We start from the raw sequence: 21,836 nt of genomic DNA on the forward strand, positions 1-21,836 counted from the left end.
GCTTCGATGTAAGACCACTTCTACTTCATCATAGTGTATACTTTATAACGAGGTACCTTTGTAGGCACGACCAAGGGCATCGCCGACATCCAGCATGTCCTTCGCAGCAAATTCAGCAAGATAAACGCGGGCATCAGGAAGCGGAAGGCTCTCAGCGTGACGGAGGTGTTTCCGCAGCAGAAAGACAATGCGTCCAACTTCTACGTGCCAAGTCCGCTCACCTCGTCGTCCAGTCAGACCTTTGAGGAGAATTACGACTCGAGCGAGCCTGCGTCTCTGCCGCCCTATCCTTTTCACGACAATCTCGAGACCTTGACGGAGGGCAGTGTACCGAACTCTCCGCATTGTGCCAGCCCGCTCAATGGCAATGGCGACACTTTCACTTATTCCCAAGAGGCCTACGATCAGAAGGATCTCTACGAGAACGTGGTGTTCCCCAGGTCCACGCCGTCTTGCTGTCCCAGAACTCGTTCAGTGCTCCAACGCAGCAACTCGGAGAATCGTGCCGACGTCAACGTGCACGATCATTCTTATGAGAATGTACGCTTCCAGCGAGGCGGTCAGCGCGACGACCTGGCGGCATCCGGCAGCCCTTACGTGGGTAGACACCTTGGCAGGAGTAATTCCGAGACCAGGGAGCATTCGTACGAGAACGTACACTTTCAGAAAAACGCGAAGACCAGGAACCAGTCGGCGCCGTCATTCGAGGAGATACACATACCCAGGGTGACGCCTAGGAAGCGCTCCACCGACTTCAAGGTCGGCGGGCAGGTGAACAATTACTCGGCCGAGGCCACGTTGGCCGCCGGCGGCAACAAGGAGGACGGACCGTCCAGTCTGGGTATGGACAGAAGTCCCGGCAAGAGAAACACGAAGAGGCTCAACAGCAGGAGCGTCGCGAACATTCCCAGCTCTTCGGGAGCGAACTTGAAGACTTGGCAAGTGAGTAGATCTCGTTGGAATCAGTCCAACACTGTCATATTTTAAAGATCGTAATATATAACGAAAAAGTTTGCACGCAGAAAATTCGAGATGAGATCTCCTCTGTGATCTGTGTGCGATCCGATGTGCCAACAATTCTTTCTCAACAATTACCTTTTTGACTACAAAAAGGAAAACTAATTACTAAGTAATTCAATAGCGTCCATTGATCGTCACGATTTTTGTTGCAGGGTACTCAAGACGCGGATGAAGGTCTGAACACGGACTCAGAGCTCGAGGACATCGACGAGGCCGCCGAAGGCGAAGAATCGCGTTTCTGTACCTTGCCAAGACCCGGTAAGGGCGGCGCATCCTTTACGATACTGACTGCCAGATTTCTCAAGGGTCCTGGGCATAAGGGACTCGGCTTCAGTATCGTTGGCGGTACCGACAGTCCTCGAGGAAACATGGGGATCTACGTGAAAACTGTTTTCCCTAATGGTCAAGCCGCTGACTTGGGCACTGTTAAAGAAGGTAGAGACATAACCGTGAATCTCGAACGAAGGTAACATCGCCTCGTTAACTCGGAATTTTTCATGCTCGCAGGGGACGAAATTTTGTCGATAAATTCGAAACCTCTTCACGGTATGACCCACGCCGAGGCGATCGCCGAATTCAAGTCTGTGAAGGCCGGAGACGTTGTACTGCACGTGGGACGTCGCGTAAACAGGAAGAAGAGAGAATCTTTGACTCTGGCGCCGGTCAATCCCGTTCCGAGGCAACCCGTCAAGTGAATTTACCCTTTTCTCGTGTTAACGTTGAATCTCGAACTTCTACGCAAACTCGATCTTCCACACTACGCGAATATTTGCTGTTTAGTAGAAATAACGATTATTATTGCTGGCAATGGTACACGTGAGATCGCAGCAGACTGTGCAGAGGCAGCGCGAGCGTGCGATTTGAATTGTTTTGACCCTCAATTCGTGAGACGAAGTTATGTGAAATTTTTATTTCAGATTATGTTAACCTTCTTCCTAATTTGTCTCCTTTGTCAATTAAAGAAGCTAAAGTTACACACGTAAAAATTGATCGATTTAATACGATGTTTTAGAGGCAAGGCGGTTACGTATGTAAGTTCTAGGTTGTATGATCGAACACGTTTTATCAATTATCACACTTTTATATGATACGAGGGAGAAAGAGAGAGAGCTGGATCCGTTCTTTTCTAATGACACATTTCATGCATTTTCTTTCTTTTCTGTGCTCTCTATTTGTTTTATTCATCGTGTGTTAAACACAGAGATTATAATGCGCTGTATTTGAAGAAAAAAAACGAATCTGTATCGTGTCATGATTTCAGGGTTAAGTTTAAAGATGAAACGGGGAAGTTATTTCGCGCGTGGTTTACATTAAAATTTGTCATCGTATGTTTGGATCCTGTCAGGACAACGAGAAATGTTTATACAATGAGAAAAAATTGTATTAAAATTAAACAAATATTTGTTTGAATACGACTGTGAATACATTTATTTAAATTGAGTAATTATTTTCTAAAATTCAAGAAAAAAGTTTACATTTAGAGAGAACCTCTGTATCTCATTTTAGAATTCATTTTAGAATTAGTCGCTTAATTTGAATAAATGTATTCACAGTCGTATTCTAACAAATGTTTGTTTAATTTTAATATAATTTTTTCTCAGTGTACGGTAGCCAATCGAGGGCATTATCAGGAGTGAACGTTTTTTCTCTTACGTCATCAAATTAAGAATAATGCAAAATTGTAACGATTGTTCTTCGCGATATTTGACACGTGCGAAGAGAGAATGGGTTAGTGATAAACAATGTCTCACGCCGATCTGATAAACATATATAATCAAACAGTGAGGCAGACGCTGTCGAATCAAAACGCGTTTTAATCGTACAATGTGACCGACCTGCTCGGCATCCGCTATATCGAACCTTAATATTTATCGATAATTCGTAATCACTATCTAATACTACGTAAAATTAGTAGGAGCTTCGGTGCAATGGAGGATCGTTCGAGCTTTCGGCTCGATTGCATTTTTCGGCTTTGCTCACGCGGATATATAAATCCCGAAGAAAATTAATGAACTAATAACTCGAGGGAAAGTCGGCTTTGGTAAGATTAAAATAAAGATCTAATCGTTCGAGTCAGAAATTAACTTCATCATTCTGTTTCGTACTGTGAGCGGTGCAACGAAATGACGAATAAGTTCTATGTTGAATTCCGTCTGATTCGTCTTCTTTTAACGGGGAAATATTTCCCATGAATTTATACATTCGGGTTGCGGTTTTATATACTGGAGATTGTCTCCGTGAATGACGGTAGAGTTCAGACGATGATGTACGTAATATTGCGCAACGAAGTCCTCCAATTAGTGATTAACAGACGACTTATTTTTGTAAGGCGAACGAGAATCTTCCGCGGTTTTTGTACAATTAACGAACGAGCGAGCGAAGCGATGTTTGTTCGCGTGTATGCCAAATCAACGAAATGAACGGAATCGAACGAAGTACCCATTATCTCAGATGACCTGACCGATATAATATGTATACCTGCATCGCAAAAGTCTAACTTTGTCTGTGAAACGAGAATTTCCGACTGAATTTTCTAATAACACGTAGAAATTCGTGTTATATACAATGTACACATTAAAAGAAAAAAAAAAATACATTAAAAATACAATTTGACGATCTCCTGTCAGTTTTAACAACGCCATACAATTTCCTTTCGCTCGGACTTTTGCGATTAGGTGTAACAGGATGTCCAAAGTCCAAGTAATCGCAGCGTTAAGGAAGGAATTATTTTTTAACCGTAGACTAACGAAGATCGCCCAAAGATGAAGCCCAAAAAATATTTTTACTACGAAAATGAGAGACATGTGTAGAGAGAGAGAAAGCGCATATCTATATATACTATATATACATATATATATATATATTATATATTTTGACAAAGCGAGCGAGACGCGCGTTTATTTTAAGAGGAAGTAACATTCTTAGTATCTAGTCCATCTCTGTAATATTTCCTTTTGAGGGCTTTTTCAAAACCGCGACACGACGAAAGGAAAACGAGAAAAAAATATATATATACGCGCGCATATATAGGTATATATATATATATATACAGTGATATATACACACATAATAATTATATATTTCTTATATACATTTTTCAAGGTGTAACGAATCTTAATAATCAAGTAATAATAATAATAATTGAGGTTTAAGATCGCTGCTAATCTGGCGATGTTACATCGCGAAAGTAACGTGTGCTCCGCGGAATATTTAAACAATGAGAATGACTATTCCGAAAGCGTCCCTTTTGTTCATTAACAGGCGTGGACGTTGACGGGTGGATAATAGTAGCGAAACAGTGAAAACTTGAGATGTAATCAGCGACTTGTCACAGGTCTGACATTCTGCTTGAAGTAATATGTATTACTTGCTTCGTTGCTTTAGGGACGACATACGTACACAATGTTGTACGAAGAAATTGTGCACTATTTATATTGCGCTCGTTCGTGATTCAGGATCATGGGAGCAAATGATCCTGACACATATCTAGTTGTAAGGAATTTATGAATCGATACACGTACAATTCCGGCCAAGGCGGCTGACACGCAGCTCTTTTTCGTCTTCCAGACTCCGTAATGTCAGTGATTCTTTTGTAATAGATCTTTCCGACCGTGCAATCGTCCTCTTGCTAATTTAGGCGAGATGTACACTTGAAAGTTTCCATCTGAATATTATTTGCGAATTTTTACAAATATACACAGATAAGCAAAAATAATTCCTATACTGAGCGAAGAGAAATACCTAAAAAATATAAATTGTTTATTCGGTGAATATTAATAATCACTTACATTTACTTTTATCAATATACATATTTCTACACGGAAATCTTTTTCCAAATAAAAAAAATATTTCCTCAAGACTGTAACTTATCGTGGGAGAAGCAATTGTTTGATCTATTTAAATATAAGAGTTTAGATTTAAGAGTACACATATTGTTAGTACTCACCGAATGCTTTTCTAATTTTTTAGATATTTTTCACTTGGTGCAGTATTTCGAGATATCTTTTTTAGACACGTAGATTTTTATATAAAATATAAGTTTTTTCAGAGATGCGTAATGTATTTTAAAGATCAAACTTTTGATGTGAATAATCAAATCAGTAATTAAGAATATATTAATGTCGCTATTAACATCAATAACGCCCCTCGAGAGTAAATGAAACTGCGCGTCCTTCGGCAAGAGGCACTCTCGATTCTTCAATCCTTGTAGACTTTTGTTACTATAAAACACTCTCTCTCAGAGAATAAAACTTTCAGGTCACACATCGAAGCGCATGACAAGAGAAACGGACGTTCCCTTATTAAATATGTGATCAAATATATATTTCAAGCTACATCGCAATAGAAAAGAACGTGAATAAAAGAACACGATCTCCCTCGTCAAAGAATTTTTATTCAGCTTTGCGCATCGAGCTATATAAATAATATGCAACATTACATAGTTCATCCTGGCATCGCACCGAGAGAGAATTTCGCACACGCGGATCGCGTGCCGTTCCGAAGTAACAGAGAAACTTCATTAACTTCTTATCTCGTTTCGTGTATTCTAATTAGTAATATTAATCAGGGAACACTGGAATACAAGTAGAGGATCGTTTTTGATTGAGATTACATCGCAATGCAGTGAACTGCGTCGGCAGGTCTGTACACTATGCTCGTGTGAATACACGTATGTGCTGTATGTGTATATGCGTGAGAGTGTTCACATATAAGTGTTATAACTTGTCCTGATAAAATCCTTATCACACTCCAGATAACGTGTACGACCTGCCGCGAACGAGTGCAAGTGTGACTCGCGATCTCGCATGTAAACACAACCTCGTGGCGTGAGACACTATCATTATATTTTCTACTTAGAGAGAGAGAGAGAGAGAGAGAGAGAGAGAGTACGCGGGCTCGACGGAGAAAACGAGAGAGGAAAATAAATACATAGACCCGTTTGGAAGCGCGATTGGAAGCGCTCGTCACTTACGCTATCGACGTCGCGACGACGTCGTCCCCACGATCTATCGGAAAACCAAGAAAAAATCACGACATTATCTGAAGATTCCTCCTCTCCCTTTGAAACAGAACAATCGAATTGTCTTACGGTGTAATTGCTACGGACGATTTGCCACTCGTTGCTTTACTGCAAAACGAACGATCATACATACATTCAGTCAACACGTACTGTGAATGATTACCGTAGGCGGGGGGAGGGGGAGGGGGGGTAGCGGATGAGTGGTTAGTGGTGTATACCATCACGAGAGAGGCGACGATCTCGACCAGCGGAGTGAAATCGAGAGCAAACGTGATCACAATCGCGAGAGATCATACGGACGGAGCTGGGCGGGTGTAAACGCGACGGCCGCGCGGCATTCGTTCGACAAGAACGCGCAATACATATCTCAGCCTTTCTCAGGAAGCTCCCGAGGAGCGGACTGGCGTTTCAGCCGTGCTCCACAGATCGCGCGTGTAATCGCGAGGGAATTCAACGAACGAAGCCAAGTTGTCTGCGACAACTCAGCGGTCGAACGGAGCGAAGTTCTCTCCTCCCCGTCGCCCAGCTCCGCGTGCAATACGTACAAGTGTAGTCTACGTGCGGGCCATCCTAAGCTCTAAGAGGAGTCGTCGGCGACGACGGCGGGGTCGCCGCGCGACCACCGAATCATCCGCGTTCTCAGATCTCGTTGACGTGCTGGTGGATGTTGTACGCCCTGCCGCCTCTCCTGGACTCCTTCGGCACCACGACCAGGTGCTGCGGCACCGCAGCTTCCGTCTCCAGCCTCCTCTTGGCCTCCTCGGTCGCGTTGTTGCTCTCGGCCATCAGATCGCTCGGCCTGGAATACACGAAGGTGGTCTGCATGCCGTTGGATTGGCCGATGGTCGCCGAACCCTTCAGCACGTTGTCCTGGGCGCTTAGTAGCTGCTTGAACCGCTCGTCACTCTTCTCCGCTTGGATGTCCAGCATGTTCCGGGCCGACCTCGAGGAGCTGCTGTCGCTGGTGCGCTGTTGCTGCTGATCCGGGACTGAACTGTCCTCTTTGGTCGTTAGGTTCAGCTTCGGGTTCAGGCTGAGACCCAGCCATTGCGAGAACAACGCGATCCCGTGCTCGGCGCTGGCGGACACCGCGGCGATCAGCTCGTCGGTGTTCAGGCTGTCGTCCTCGTCGTCCGAGGTGTCGGTCGATTCTGTCGTCTCTGTGATGCTGCGGCAGATTTTTCGGAGGGGGATAACTCAGACAGAAATCTCGCTGATGTGTCTCTCCCGTTTACGTTTCGTGCGGATTTTATCCGGCTGAAGTAGAATCGTAGTAGTATACTCACGCGGACACCTCGATCTGCCGGACACCTTGATAGAAGTTGAAGCAACCTATGTGATACGTGGCTTGCGGTGTGCCCAACAAAGCCGGCTCGATCACCATGCAGCCGTCGTAGCCGCCGACGTCAGATTGCTTGATCGACGCGAATCTCGCGCAGATTTGCGCCAAGTCCGACAGGAGGTTCATGCACGTCGGTTTATTAGCCGCGTTCGCTGCAAAAACACGGCTCATCAACGCGGTTGAGGATTTCATTCGATCGGTTCAGACGATGAAAGGAAGCGGATAGCGACGCGCTAGAATTTATATGGATGATTCGAAATACCATCGGAAACTGTAACTGCAAGCTATCAACCGACGGATAAAAGATTCTCCCGTTTGTAACATTCTTTCCGTAGACGTGACTACTTGCCGATCCTTATCGTGGCGTTATGCACCGGGTTGTCGCCGTAGTTCAGGTTCAGGGAGATGTTCTGCTCCTTTTGCTTGATGTTTACGCAAGCCGGCCCGCCCAGGTCGATCGTGGAAGTCAGATTCAGATCGACGCAGCACAGGCAACCGGAAGTCTGGCACAGACACTTGGATTGCGGAGTGGTCGATCTCGCTTCGACCTCCGGCAAGTCCCACGAGAGCAGGGTCTCTACGAACAGGAAACACGTGCGTGCGTGTGCGAGTATGCGAGTATGCGTGCGCGCGTGCACGAGAGAGATAAGGGACGAGAGCGAGCGGCAGAGAAACTCGGAACAGAGAAATCGGAACGAAACGAAAGTCGGCGATCGAAAGTCAAATGGAAGCCGAATTTCTACTCGTTTCACTGTCCCGATGTAGATATCTCTTTTGGGCCTCCCTCGGAGGCCTGAATGACGAATCAGGCTGTGACACTCGAAGACTTTGCGCGTCGTTCACGTGCCGTAGTGACCAACGAGGAAGCTAACACCTGGACTTGGCTAAGTGTGCCAATGTGGGTTTCCATCGGCGGACTTTCTCATTGCGCATTGTCGAGTCGAGTCGTCAAGTGATACTTTTGAGAATATCCTTTGTAGAACTTGCGTAGATTTTATCGTTGCGTAGATTTTACGGACGATTCGCGATTCGTTCAGAGCAAGAGAACTAAGAGCCGATGAAATGAAGTTGAAACAAATTCATCCGCGCTCCCGTTTCTCCAATTTTTCATTTTTATATTTATTTCAAGCGATATGTTAATTTACGATATAGATAACTTGATAATTCGCGTGTCCGAAACCAATCGAAAGAGTCAACGTCGCGTATACAAGTGTGGCAACAAAGATTACAAAGGATTTTCTATTGTTAGAAATTACAAATACAACACCATGCTAGAAAGACTGGACAAAGCTTTGTTATCCTTATTGATAACTACTGAAACAATGTTGAGATTGTATGTAATAAGCGATTCATCCGAGACATCATTTTAATTTTCTGAATTTTTTAACAAGATAACATCAATGATTATTAATCAAATATTATAGGACGATATTATTAATTAACCAAAGAACGAGGCGATATTGTTATCTAACATCTACAGGCAAATTACAGCTTGCGATATGTAAGAATAAAATAATCTCTATGATACAACTTGCTCCGATACCTTCCGATAACAAGCGCTTTCTTTCTCTCTTTTTGTTCTTTCTTTTTTTTATACTAACGATCGTTCAACAATTTCAAGCAACAACGTGCGCCCAGCCGCGATCGCGTCCCCAGCGAGCGTAGCGAAACACGTGCCACCCGCCGTCCACGCGTTGAAGTCTCCGGTCGCGTCGAGATCATCGTTCGCGCAACCGTCCGAATCTTCAGCAACGTCCTTAACCGTTTTCGCGCCACAGAATAATCCATCTGCTCACCGAGCAATCCAGCGGACGCGACGACCACCAACGTGACCATCAGCACCAAAACCGTGGCCTTCACAGCCATGTTGCACCCCAATAGCTCTGTTTGCCAAGGCGCTCCTGCAGAACGGAGAACGATGCTCGATTCCTCGATCGAGCGGTCGGATCAGATTCGGAATCAGCGGCGACGGCGGCGACGGACGAACGGACGTACGGCAGCAAGATCTCGCGAGAGACGAGAATCGAATAAACGAAGGATCAACGCGGGTGAGGCTGAGCGGAGATCCTGCCTGGCAAGGAAGAAGCTTAAATCTGGGCATGCCGCCGGCCGCGGATGTCGGATCGCCGACCGATCGGCGGTCGGCACGAAAACAGAGAACAGGATTGGCCAGGACCGCCGTGACGGTGGGGCATCGCCGACGTCGGTGTGATTCGACGAGGCGACGCGACGAGGGGGTTAACAGCGGGCAAGGAACCTCATCTGGGTGACCGGGTGACCTCCTTCGTCAGCCTGGTACCACTCGGGGGATTCGGGGCGCGCGACGTCGCGTCGCGTCGCGTCGCGTCGCGTCGCCGTAGAGCTCGCGTGGAGGGAGAATATCGGACTGCTCTTTGGGGATTATTATTCACCTCGTGCTGTTGAGAGGGTAGATTATCCGGGGAATAGCTTTTCTTTTGCGAGACTTGTTCGGGGACCTTAGATATCGTGCGGCAGATCTCCGATCTTTTTTTCTTGTTGAAATTGTCAGGAAGAGGAGCGGAAACGTACGTTCTTCGACTCTTCGGACACTCTCTCTCTCTCTCTCTCTCTCTCTCTCTCTCTCTCTCTCTGCGGCAATTGTCACCCCGAGGATGCGCCTTCATGCTCTCGCGCGTGATTCCTCAGCGTGAAACCGAGCGATCAATTAAAATGCTTCTGCGCCACGAATCTTCCGTTCCCGCAAGATCGGGACGTGATAAGAAGAAGGGTGTAATTTTTTTTCCGGAACTCCTCGTAAAAGCGTCCGTGCGTATACTTGAACAATACATGCGTGCACGTAACAATAGAGTCGGATACAAATCCCGAGCGGTGTTTTCAGCGCTTCGCCGAAGAATCGCGTTCTCTATGATGGCGCGCAACATCGCTAAATGTTCTGTAATCGAGGTTAATTATCAACGTTACCGATTTCTTGCTCTCTAACGCTCGGAGTTTCCGCACGCGCAAGTCGTGCCGCGCAAAGTTTCCGCGGACGAAGGAGCAAGTACTCTCTAACGCATTGCTGACGCGTCCAAAAAAAAGCTCCGTCTTACTTCGCGCGAGCGTTTTCTAATGTAATAACACGCTACACATCGCCGGGCTTTTTCTCTCTCTCTCTCTCTCTCTCTCTCTCTCTTCTTTTTCCTTCTTTTCTCGCACGGGAGAACCTTCTCCTCGCCTTTCACCGTTTGAAGAAAAGTCGAGTCGTCTCGTCCGCTCATAGACCGCCGTAGACCGAGATCACTTACGATTCCGGCCTATTGATTACACCCGTGCCGCCTTCTTTCTCTTTTTCTTCTCTTCGCAAACGAGCGTGGGCGCGGTTGACGCGTGACTGCGAAACGGGGAAACGGCGCGAAATGTGTGCTGACACGAGCAGGTCGCAGTGGGGGATCGAGTGAAAAGACATTTCTCTCGGGAATCGAACGAATTCCTCGCCGGGGAAAGAGAGAGAGAGAGAGAGAGAGAGAGAGAGAGAGAGAGAGAGGGAGAGAGAGAGAAATCCGATTTGTTGAGATAACAAAACCCACTACTTCCCATCTGGTTTGTTCGCGAAAAATAGGCGCATCGAATTTGCATAAGCCGCGAGCAGAGCGCAGAGTCTTCAAGGGGAGTTTCGTAATCTCCTCGAAATATATCGCACTAAAAATCGTGCTTTCTCCCCGAGTTATATAATTACATCGGAAGAGAGGCGATTCATCCGAGAGAGGCAACCCGGTTACAATTCGTTCCGTCATTCATCATCGCTGGACTGCCTCGGTTAGATAATTGCGCCCGGCAGATGAGCGTTCCGCCGTTAGCCTGACGAAACGTCAATGTCACGAGCGCGCGTCTCTCCGCCTTGGTCGCGCATCTGCGGATTTTCATCACGGCGAAATGCCGGCGCCTCGCTTGTCTCGGAAGATCGCCCGTTCCTTTTTCTTCCGACGGTGGAAGGTTGCGCCGGCGGAAGGAAGTCGGAGCGCAGCATCCCAACGGTCATTATCCCACGACGTTACGTAAAAACTTGTTTGCCCCCGCCCGACCGAGATGACCCACATATCTCCGGATCGTTCGTATCGTTCGACGACTTAGGAAACCCCCGAAGTTCGAGGTATTATTCGAGAACGAGAGCCCGGCTAGCGATGGGATCAATTCGACGCTCTTGATCGCGATTCAATCGCCGAGAAAACTTTTCACGCCTTTTATCAGCTCTCGCAACGTTAATCTCTCTCGGCGATTCTTCCGGTTACGTATCGCGATACATTTGTAAGTAATTATTTTATAAATTATGTCAAGTGCGGAAAAGGTCCGTTGAATATCTGAGGGAGGCTAAAGTAGTTTGGAACGCGCGTTTGTTCCATTTTCCATTCTCCGTGTGTTATGAGCTCTCACTTGTTAGAATGCTTCGGATATTTCTATACTTTTTATATTTCGAGTAATCTTTCGACTCTACAGTTTCGACTGTCACAGAGCGGTCGGATTGTCAGATTCCGAAGTTACTCGCGACGAACTTGATGCCATCGCTATCAAAGACCCGGTATCGGATATCGGGGAACGAATGAACAAATATCAACCAAGGTGAACCACTCCTGATGGTCACTACTTTCTTCGACCCACTAACCAGAGAAAGGCCCCTCCTTAACCACCAAAACACGATTCTGCGGATCGCACCGAGAGTTCTACGAGGCCGAGCCGAACGAATGTACGAACGGACGAAGGAACGAACGTCTGCATTAATTTCGCGCTGCACTCGCTCGTCGCTCGCCGCGTTCCGGATATTTTTCCTCTTTCTTCTCTCGGACAAGACGAAACTCCCGTGGAGACTGGACGCGCACGAAAGTGGGTCTTCGGTTAGAATTTGTGTCGCGAACCGTGGTATTCGCGCTTCGCATGGAGTTTATGGACGCGCCGTCGACCTTTCCGCGCCATTGCCGCGGGGAAATTGGAAAAGCGTTCGGGAAAATTTACGCGATGACTCGGGACGATGACGTGGGACTTCCACCACGTTACAGCTTTAGGAGCCGAGCGTCGTTCGCGTTTGCCTTGCATTAATTTCGATAATGCCTTCGTGGCGTAGTGTACACTATTCATACAATACCGTGTAATTTCGTAATTGACGAAAAAAAGATGCTCAGATATATCATCGTGTCTATCCCTAATTTTCTTTTGATCACAGCGCCACCATCTGCTACGAGGCTGAAAATTGGGGCTTACGGTAATATCATGCTAAACCGAGAGAGGCAATGTCATGCCTGCTGAGACTGTTAATTTGTGTGCAGTTGTATACGTAGAAAAAATTATACATTTTTTAAAAACGGCGTGTTAAAAGCGGAAAATTTTACAATTGCTGAGAAGGACAGCGTCAGGCCATATTTAACAAATTACAACCTTTTTATTTGCATATCTATGAAACCTATTCGAGTCTTTCAAATAGTCACAAAGAGATTTCAAATGATTAGCAGGGACGCTTTGACATTTGCTTGTATGTTAATGTGGGTGTCGAAGCAATCAGCACGTACGAAGAGAATGAGGAATGGATGTACCTTGCGTTGATTGTCGATGCATCGCGAGTCACCGGTGTGATATGCTTCCATAGGTAGAAAATAGCGAAAATCAGGTCTCACATGCACATACACACATACACATACATTATTATAGAAGAGCAAGCGCAAATTGTACTAATTGGAATTCTCATCCTCTCGACGAAAAATGCCGAGGGAAAGTATGACGGAAAATTTCGAATTATTCTCAAATAGTCTTTTCAAGCATTCACCTATATATTTTTCAAGGAATCTCAAGTATACCCATTATATTATTATCCTTAATTGCCTCACATCGTCCTATTAGAACGAGTTCCAATAAGCGCACCGCTCCAAGACCGTCGCGTCGCTGAAGAGGCCTGTCGCTTTTTCTGCCGGAATCCGGAGGCATTTAACGACCGACGGAAGTTACCGCTCGACATGACGTCTCATCTCTCGCTGATATTTTCGTACGAGCTGAATCAGCCGGAACCTTCTTCATTCATTCGCAAGCACCGCGTTAACCTCCGTGTTACCGGTTTACAGAGAGATGGAAAGGTGTCGACCGCTTTCGTCGTCGGAGCGACGACGACGACGACGACGACGACGACGACGTCGTCGTCGTCATCATTATCGTCCTCCGACGAAGGACGCGGAAGATCGGTGGTAACGTGCAACGATTGGTGCCGACGGCACATCGAGTCCTCCTCTAATTTACCTAGAGCGCATTAGAATGTTTAATAATCCTAGCAGCGGCCTGGCGGCAGGTGGTGGTGGCCTGACCGACTTTTAAAGAAACCTTGGGGGGAGTTGGGCGGCATCTTCAGTTGGACATTGGCCTCCGTAAGACGAAGAGTCGTGAAAAAGAGCCGTAGGGTGCGACAGAAGAGGACGAGCACGGGCTTCCTCCTCGGATTTCTTCTCAACGATCCACAGGTAGGCAGAGTTGCGTACAATTTTTCCGTCCGTAGCTCGGAAAACTGGGAGACGCGCCGCGTTTGAGGCGGAAGGTGTCTAGTCTACCTACGCGCGATCATTCAAATCCTTTGAGTATTCAAGAATGCAATTCAATTTCTGACTGCGTTCAACGGAGTTACGTTCCTAAGATATAGCGGCGATGCGCTCGACGAATGAAACAGAGATTACCTACGTGATAGTGTATTATCTATGTAAACAATAGAATCGGTATATATATATATTTTTTTTTCCATCTCTCTCTTACGTATTACGCAATACTGACGGAAGCGCTCGAAGGATCGCATTTAACATATAAACGTAGGAATGTGGAACGTCAGCACATCGAATCGAGCGTAAAGGCTAATGTCTAATTCAAATTCTGAATCCATCACACACATCTACGTATCTCGCGCGCGGACATATTACTTACTTATATATTAATTATCCATCGTGCGAATTAGCTAAGTAGATTAATTAACTAGAACGTCACACCGAGTCTTATACGCATACGTATCGCGTACGTCTTTGCTCTATTTTTTTCACTGGTTCACTTTTGTCATCCGTCGTTTCTACGATCTGTCGGTCGACACCACGAGCGACATGTGGAAGTGTCGTTCTGACCATGTCCAGTACCTTGACCGTATATAACGCGTTTTATAACGGTGATACGAGCGTCTCGCCGTACAGCCACGCGTCTGCTCGATCGTGCCACTAAAGTGCCGCCATCCTCTCGAGCAGCACCTCTCCGACGCCTTTGACCATGACCGGGATTTAGGTCAACCGGTCGTGAAGAGCTCGTGTCTGAAACCGGAAGAGAATTCGTTTCCCTTCGTCTCGATGGAAATACCAACTTTGCCGAGATGAGGAAATCGGTCGTGGCCTCTCAGTAGGTTTTTGAGTAGCTTGAAAAAATTAATGGCTGAAATTATAGTGTAATATCGTTTTGTTTAAATGGCCTTATCATCACAGAACTAACCATTTATTTTATTTAAGTATATAATCAAATATATATAATCAAGTCCTAACTTTCTCTCCCCCTCTCTCTCTCTCTCTCTCTCTCTCTCTCTCTCTCTCTCTTTCTCTCTCTCTCTCTCTGGCTGGAGAATTGGTAGTTAAAAAACTATTTCGGGATATATTTTGTATGGTGGCGAAGTTATTGTAAATAATTTATTTGTTATATCTGTATAAAAAGAAAATAAAACACTTATATTTGATGTTGGGATATTTACGAAACAGAGAATAGAGAGATTGAAAACAACTCTCTATCGCGACGATTGACAAGCGGAACGAGTGTGTCTGTTGTCTGCCGACGATAAATATAAGATAATTATCAGTAAATAAAAAAGTGAGAAAGTTCTAATGGCAGAAACACACGTTCAATGGAATTTTTTAATGCGTACTTTGCGTGTATTGTATATAATGTAAAATTAATTATAAAGTATGAAAAGATGACATTTCTCTCTTTCTCTCTTTCCATCCCCCCTTCCCTCTCTTTCTCTTTCGACAATTGAATGTATTTCGCGCGACTTCCGACGTTTGTTTTAGCACGTGCGTTCTAAATCCGTGTTCCACAATTGACGTTCTTCTTACCATGTCCTTTATTGGAGTTAACTTAAAAGAGACCATAATAAGACCGGAACGTGCGTGCCGTCACATACTAAACGATCGTTTACACAGCGTGACATCGTCTTCTTGGCATTGTTTCCAGAATACCCGGAAGGATGTTACTGTCGACGATTTTTGAGTTGCTGCTAATCCTCTTGTTGGTAGCCTTCGCAGCGTACGGCAGAGTGATCGGTAAGAAGCATAAATTAAATATATAATAATAATACAATTGAACTGAATATTATATATATATATATTTTGTTTTATTTATTTATTTTTTATACATAAATTCTCAGAAATTGTTGAATCAATTCGATCAAGTGTGAACGCAAGGCAATGATTTTATAATTTCCTCAGGAGAATTTTGCCAATTGCAAAGAAAAAAATATATTTTGGCTCTTAAGTATTCCCTATTCTGGTGTGAATTGTGCAGTAATTCGTGAAAAAAATTATTAAACCCTCACATTATTTTTTGTTATCGTAACAATTATTTTCAGATCGCGATGAGGTGATACCTCGTGCGGTACGCGCCGCGGATAATTCAAAGCAGAGCGACATAAGCCTGTCGACGATGTCGCTGAAGCAGGCGGCCGACAGTGTGAATCGGTATTGTACCTGCAACGAGAATATTTGCAACTGCTGCCGGGACTTTCACATACCGGTTGTGCAGCTGAAAGGACCGGGTAATTATCGCGCAACGCAATTGTGCACGAAAAATGAAAGTGCAGCGGACGATGACAGGACGCGTTATCTTTTGTTTGTTATCTTCGTCCGTTTATCTGTTGTTATTCTCTGCTGATTAACACCTGTTGTTGCATTTATTTTGTATTACATTATGTAAATTTCATATATTTCATGTAGAGCACCGCAAGATTTTTTACACGCGCGAAGGTATTGCAAGTAAAGTGTTATCGCGCGATGGATATCGAAAAGGATACAGCGCGGTATTCTCTTCGTAACAAAATTTGTAACAGAGTCCTCGTATTTGGAATTCTAGGTTGCGCCTCGTTGCAGTATCTACAGGGTGACAATTTGGCGATGCAGCTGAGCTTCGGCGACAACATATTAACGAGCACGATGGTTAACGGTAAACATGCTCAGTAACGGTAACGATTAACAGTTTTTTGCCGTCCATTTTCGCCGATTACATTACGTTACGATATAACTGACACTTTTTTTTATAAAATACTTATTCTTTAAATAATTATTAATATCTTAAATGATCTTTAAATAATTAATAATGCATTCGCATTATTAAGTATTTAATTCTATCTTCCAAAGTTTACTAGCTATTTTTTAATGTGTCGAGCAAGAATTACTACAAAAATTTTGTTATGCTACGAATATCGTAACTTTTAGGAAAAAGTCCACGACCAGTGTGCGTACCATTACCGGGCGGTTTTACCAAATTTTGCGGTAGAATCTACTCCATCCAACGTGACGCAAAGAATCACTTCAAAGCTTGCCTCGGTCTGGAACTGCAGTCGGCTACTGAACTGGAAGCTAGCCTTCGCGTCAGTTGCTTCAGGTATATTTATTTATTGCAACGTATCGCAACGTATAAACTAAAACGATTTACATATCATATTCTGTCAGTATACATTATTCGAAAATTGGGAAAAAATTTTAAATTTAAATGTTCATTATATACTCGGTATCACATAATCTCATCTTGAATTCCAGATTCGGCCCGGACGGCCTGAAACTTCGACCGGCCGAACCGCTTCCCGTTGTCGAGGCGGAGTCCTCCACGGAGGAAGATGACGAAGACGATTTCTTCGGTCTCGGTTCGGACGACGACGAAGACGAGGACGACGAGGATGATGAGTACGACAGACCTTCTTTGAACTCCGTTCCGGATGCCTCGGGAGTCGACGACGCCCAAGAGGCAGATGATGAGGACGATGACGATGATCTGTTGGGCATTGGCGCTCTGTTAGATATCTTCACCGGTGACGACGATGCCACGACGAAGAGACCCAAGGCTACCACTGTGGCGCCGTTATTGCAATTCACTATACCGATTCTAACGAGGCCAACGACTCCCGCACCGTTGGAGGATTACGAGCTGTCTACGAGCGGCAACAATGTGTCGGTGGAATCGAGTAACGACGAAAACAGCACTCAGGAAGACAGCAAGCCTGACGAAGAAGAGGAGACAGAGTCTCTTGATAACGAAAACGCCACGGATGAAAACCAAGAGGATGAAGTCACTGAAGCCTCCAACAAAATCGTATTCTTCGTGAAACCCGACAAAGTAGAACAATCTCTTAACAAGGTGAAGAAGGGCGTCGTCGGAAACAAGAAGAAACCCACGGTGACGTCAACGAGCATCAACGCTATCGATGAGCCTGAGAAACCAGCGAAGAAACCCATCAAGAACGAGGAGCACGAAGACGATGACGACGACGACGACGATGACGAGGATGACATTTTGGACGACGAGGATGACGAGGACGATGAAATTCTCGACGATGAGTATGATAAAGATGACGAAGATGAAGACGAAGACGACGAAGATAAGCTGGACGATGAGAAGCACGAGGATCTCGACGACGATGAGGACGAGAAAGCAGAGGATCTCTCGATTCTTGACGACGATGATGATGAAGAGGAGGACGCCATGCTGACTGCTATTATGGGCACCGGAAAAAACAAAAAGGGCAAAGGTGACACGACGAGCGAGACTAACACCGACGAGGATGACTCGGACTACGGTCTTGGGCTGGATTTCCTGGCCAGGAAGAGGCATCCCGAAGGAAACCGACAGAGCAAGATCACGAGGCTTTGAGAAGTGTACAGACCCGTGTCCCAGTCAATAGGATAAATGGAAGTCGAGGAAATCGAGAATAGCCGTCTTCTTGTCTGGTCGCGGATCTATTTGTCCCGGTGAGACCTGAAGAGTCTCGTAGGCTCAACGGAGTGCTCGTTTGAAAAGTACGGTGGACATTGATATAATCGTGTGACGGTGTGATGTATCTTTTGGATGATAAAATTACGGGAGAGTCTTTTGCCTCTCGGTAATTTCGTGATGAATAGTCATGATACCTTAATTATTTGTAAATGAACACTTATCATTTTACAATGATTATCGATTTATTTATTTATTTATAACGATTGTCGACTTATCGTTAAAAAGTAAGCAATTTTTTGTTTTACAATTATGTTATCATTCTGTAAGTGTTTAATTGTCTATTTATTAAATATTATGGAGACTGACACAGGATTTAGCAGAGACGAAGAAACGGCTTTTGGTGAGAAAAGGAAATAGCTCTCAAAAACAGGATCACGCGACGGCAAGATTTTTATGTAAACACGAGGATTCGTCCGTTGAGGATTGCTATTCGCGAGGAAGATTTGTGCATGAATCGTTCGTGACCTCAGCCATAATAAATTGTTCGATTAGCTTAACGTTATTTATTAAGAGCAAATTAATATTTATGATTTATGTGTGTATTTAAGTTATTTATTGATGCTGTAATTAAGCAAATTAAATAAATGTAACTTATGCTATTATATTATATGCGTTTTGTTGACATCACTGACAAACTGTTGAACGTGACATTAACTTCAATCAACTTTTCGAGAATCTTCGTACTGTACTGTACACATATACATGTCGTACATCATAATTTTACAAACAATATAATGATATCTAATGCATATATTTCAATAAATTTGAAATAATTTTATTCCACAAGAAAATATATTTATTTAATTATTACATTTTTTTTTGTTACATTTTTACTATACATATGTGACGTTGTCTTATAATATTTTTTTATCTCATATATTTATATTATAATATTTATTAAAAAAATTATTTCATAATATCGCTTTGAACAGCATTACCTCGAAAACGCATTTTAAAGAGAGAGAGAGAGGGGGGAGAGAGAGAGAGAAAAGGGAGAGAGAGAGAGAAGGGAAAGAGAGAGAGAAGGGGGAGAGAGAGAGAGAGAGAGAGAGAAGGGGGAGAGAGAGAAATAGAGAGAGAGAGAGAGAGAGAGAGAGAGAGAGAGAGAGAGAGAAGGGAGAGCATTATGTAATTATATTCAGATTTCGTAATCATTTGATATTCTGATTTTTAACGGGATCTTAGCATAAACCTAAAGATGTTTTTGTCTTCGATTGCACTTTGGCCGTGAAACGTCACTTAATCAGGACCATCTAAAAGCCTGTATGCCGATCTTGCTTTCTATGGAAAGTTTATGCATAATTAATGAAACTGGCGCCTCACTGGCTCGGTCCAACGTGCACCCAATTTCAGTCTGCCGTAGGCAGCGAAGCGCGAAAGTTGTACGATTATACCGTCATGTTATCCAGGTGGCTTTGTGCATTTTTCTTAATCCTGGCGATTCAAAATATTATTGCTGATACTGGACATGTTGGTGAGAATAATATTATGATAAAATCATACGCTCGTAATTATCATTCTGATATTTTGAAAATCGGCACGGAAATTTAACAGCGTCACCTGCTAGCAAAGAATATCAGAAGACATTTTTATTTGGTGAAATTTTTATTTATTGCAAATAAGCAGAAGAAAACGATTATAAAAAAAAAGTGGTAACTATAGGTGTCGTTTTATTAGTAAACGAGTATGTGCAATTTCTTTTCAGATGTAATCAAATATAATATGGTATACTATAACTTGTCTACACGTTTGGGATTAAGAGCTGAACTGGAAGACACCGGTCGACGTCCTTCAGCCAACGCTAGGATTTCTTTTCGTGGGTTGGAATGCAACTGCGTGAACCTCACGTGCGGCTGTTGCGCCGGCATCAACATGACTGCCATCAACTTCGATCGTCATGCCTGCACCAATTTCACCTATAATCCCGAGGAGTTTGCCATCAAACTCGCAATCATAATGAACGAGAGAGTGGTTTATACCAATTCTTTGTCCGGTGAGCGATTTTAATCAAACTATTTATCTTCTTTTAATAATTCAAAATAATCAATTTTGATATAAAAAATAATGTTGCATACTTTTCATCATTCGACGAATGATGAACAATGAATTTATGATTAAATTTAGATGTTATTATGTTAAATTCACTTGTGATAATATAATTTAACTAATTAATCCGCAGCCAAAAATCCACCACCTCTCTGCGTGCCCTTTGCTTATTTTCCCATCGTGGACTTCTGCGTGCGCTTCTTCGACATTTACACGCCCGGGAGCAATCTCCACGCTTGCATCGACTTCGAGACACGCGTGGTGAACTGGCCGATTCTAATCCTGCATTTCAATTGCATTAAAATCGGAGCGGACGGTCTTTCCTGGACAAAACCAGAAGACGGCAGTAATGTTTTTCAAGCTTTGACGGAAGTGAGCGGGCCCGAAATATACGACGATGTGGACTTTGAGAACGACCCTGTGTTTCCGAACAATCAGACTTCTTCTGGCTTGACACCCGAAGAGGAAGACAACATCGGTCAATTAAAGCTGTGATTTTTACGTATAATATCGCATGACTGTACGGTCGTTGTAACGTTATTATTATAATAGTCTTGTACTTGATTTGTCGTTATTTATTATATTTAAATAGAACGTATACATATAATTATTGGAATAAAGTTGGAATGTGTAGCACCAGTAGTGTATTTGTGAGAGTAGCCTTTAGACTTTCCCAAATATTTTGTAGATCACATCCAATCTATATAAAATCAATTTTTATTCTAAGAATTCGCGCGTTATTCTTTTCATCGTGTGTATTTAACGTTAAGCATTGTTTTGTTTGCTTACTTTTTTAATAAATAGGAAGAAGAAGAAGCACGAAGAAGAATTTTATATTAACATCGACAACCAAGTGTGTTGATTAATTCCATTTACAATAAACAATCAAATTTACCCAGTTTGATGCATATTGAATGGGCGCATATGTTTCCAATCGTCGTTAGATGAACCGTTTGACAATATTTTGTGATTTAACTTCTCTTTTTCTGGGACGAGTTCTACTTGATTACGAAATGCGAGCGAGTAGCTCACGGCCAAGCCTAAATTTCACCATAAAAAGGGGACAGTGCGGATTGCCCGCTCCTCATTTTTCTGTAAGATAATTTTTGCAAATAAAAGAATGTGTAAAATATCGGATCATTCTAGGGCCAAAAGAAAATTCACTGTAACACTTCACATAAATTTACATCCTAAGAATATGTGTATACTTATTTTCGCAGTTTGGATTTGATTGCCTTCGATTTGGCACAAATGGGTTAGTCCTTTTAAAGCCGGAAGACGGAGGCGGTTTGGGTCAAGTCGAATTTTTTCCAGATACTGATGACGATGACAACGATTATGATGATGTAGACGACGACGACGATGACGACGATAATGATTTGTTCTGAGAGTGTTTCTCGGAAATTAATATTG

At 43.8% G+C, this 21,836-nt stretch overlaps 4 protein-coding genes across 6 annotated transcripts in view; 3 read left to right on the forward strand and 1 right to left on the reverse strand.

The window, feature by feature from the left end:
• Positions 1 to 4,732, forward strand: part of LOC105185192 (uncharacterized) — a 34,684-nt gene extending 29,952 nt beyond the window's left edge. For 2 of the 3 annotated variants that reach the window (XM_011144511.3, XM_025304947.1), the window contains exons 5-7: positions 65 to 942; positions 1,173 to 1,455; positions 1,528 to 4,732. In XM_011144511.3, the coding sequence (XP_011142813.1) occupies positions 65 to 942; positions 1,173 to 1,455; positions 1,528 to 1,715 (1,349 nt within the window). In that variant the 3' untranslated portion in view covers positions 1,716 to 4,732. The remainder of the gene's footprint in view (positions 1 to 64; positions 943 to 1,172; positions 1,456 to 1,527) is intronic. The other variant, XM_019842304.2, reaches the window with a different exon arrangement.
• A 157-nt stretch (positions 4,733 to 4,889) lies between these two features.
• On the reverse strand, positions 4,890 to 9,552 carry LOC105185191 (uncharacterized). Its single transcript, XM_011144509.2, has 4 exons — positions 9,179 to 9,552; positions 7,732 to 7,959; positions 7,327 to 7,534; positions 4,890 to 7,208 (listed from the first exon to the last, which is right to left on the reverse strand). The coding sequence occupies exons 1-4, from the start codon at positions 9,246 to 9,248 to the stop codon at positions 6,680 to 6,682; spliced, it is 1,035 nt and encodes a 344-aa protein (XP_011142811.1). The 5' UTR covers positions 9,249 to 9,552; the 3' UTR covers positions 4,890 to 6,679.
• Positions 9,553 to 13,721: 4,169 nt separating this feature from the next.
• Positions 13,722 to 18,908, forward strand: LOC105185190 (coiled-coil domain-containing protein 1). The gene is made up of 6 exons (XM_011144508.2): positions 13,722 to 13,837; positions 15,567 to 15,655; positions 15,961 to 16,146; positions 16,461 to 16,550; positions 16,823 to 16,991; positions 17,147 to 18,908. The coding sequence occupies exons 2-6, from the start codon at positions 15,580 to 15,582 to the stop codon at positions 18,252 to 18,254; spliced, it is 1,629 nt and encodes a 542-aa protein (XP_011142810.1). The 5' UTR covers positions 13,722 to 13,837; positions 15,567 to 15,579; the 3' UTR covers positions 18,255 to 18,908.
• Positions 18,909 to 19,736: 828 nt separating this feature from the next.
• LOC105185189 (uncharacterized) lies at positions 19,737 to 21,110 on the forward strand. Its single transcript, XM_011144507.2, has 3 exons — positions 19,737 to 19,851; positions 20,083 to 20,370; positions 20,557 to 21,110. The coding sequence occupies exons 1-3, from the start codon at positions 19,776 to 19,778 to the stop codon at positions 20,916 to 20,918; spliced, it is 726 nt and encodes a 241-aa protein (XP_011142809.2). The 5' UTR covers positions 19,737 to 19,775; the 3' UTR covers positions 20,919 to 21,110.
• The last annotated feature ends 726 nt before the right edge of the window (positions 21,111 to 21,836 follow it).

This window comes from Harpegnathos saltator, unplaced genomic scaffold, assembly GCF_003227715.2.
Source record: "Harpegnathos saltator strain DR-91 unplaced genomic scaffold, Hsal_v8.6 scaffold659, whole genome shotgun sequence".
Lineage (NCBI taxonomy): Eukaryota > Metazoa > Arthropoda > Insecta > Hymenoptera > Formicidae > Harpegnathos > Harpegnathos saltator.

Bases quoted from the DNA above. Each gene is read 5' to 3' on its own strand.
- LOC105185191 (XM_011144509.2), bottom strand. From the start codon at position 9,248: ATGGCTGTGAAGGCCACGGTTTTGGTGCTGATGGTCACGTTGGTGGTC. The intron at 7,960-9,178 runs GTGAGCAGATGG...TCCTGTTCGTAG, and splicing joins CGCGTCCGCTGGATTGCTCG to AGACCCTGCTCTCGTGGGAC. The intron at 7,535-7,731 runs GCAAGTAGTCAC...GTGTTTTTGCAG, and splicing joins TAACGCCACGATAAGGATCG to CGAACGCGGCTAATAAACCG.
- LOC105185190 (XM_011144508.2), top strand. From the start codon at position 15,580: ATGTTACTGTCGACGATTTTTGAGTTGCTGCTAATCCTCTTGTTGGTA. The intron at 15,656-15,960 runs GTAAGAAGCATA...AATTATTTTCAG, and splicing joins AGCGTACGGCAGAGTGATCG to ATCGCGATGAGGTGATACCT. The intron at 16,147-16,460 runs GTAATTATCGCG...TTGGAATTCTAG, and splicing joins TGTGCAGCTGAAAGGACCGG to GTTGCGCCTCGTTGCAGTAT.
- LOC105185189 (XM_011144507.2), top strand. From the start codon at position 19,776: ATGTTATCCAGGTGGCTTTGTGCATTTTTCTTAATCCTGGCGATTCAA. The intron at 19,852-20,082 runs GTGAGAATAATA...ATTTCTTTTCAG, and splicing joins TGCTGATACTGGACATGTTG to ATGTAATCAAATATAATATG. The intron at 20,371-20,556 runs GTGAGCGATTTT...ATTAATCCGCAG, and splicing joins TTATACCAATTCTTTGTCCG to CCAAAAATCCACCACCTCTC.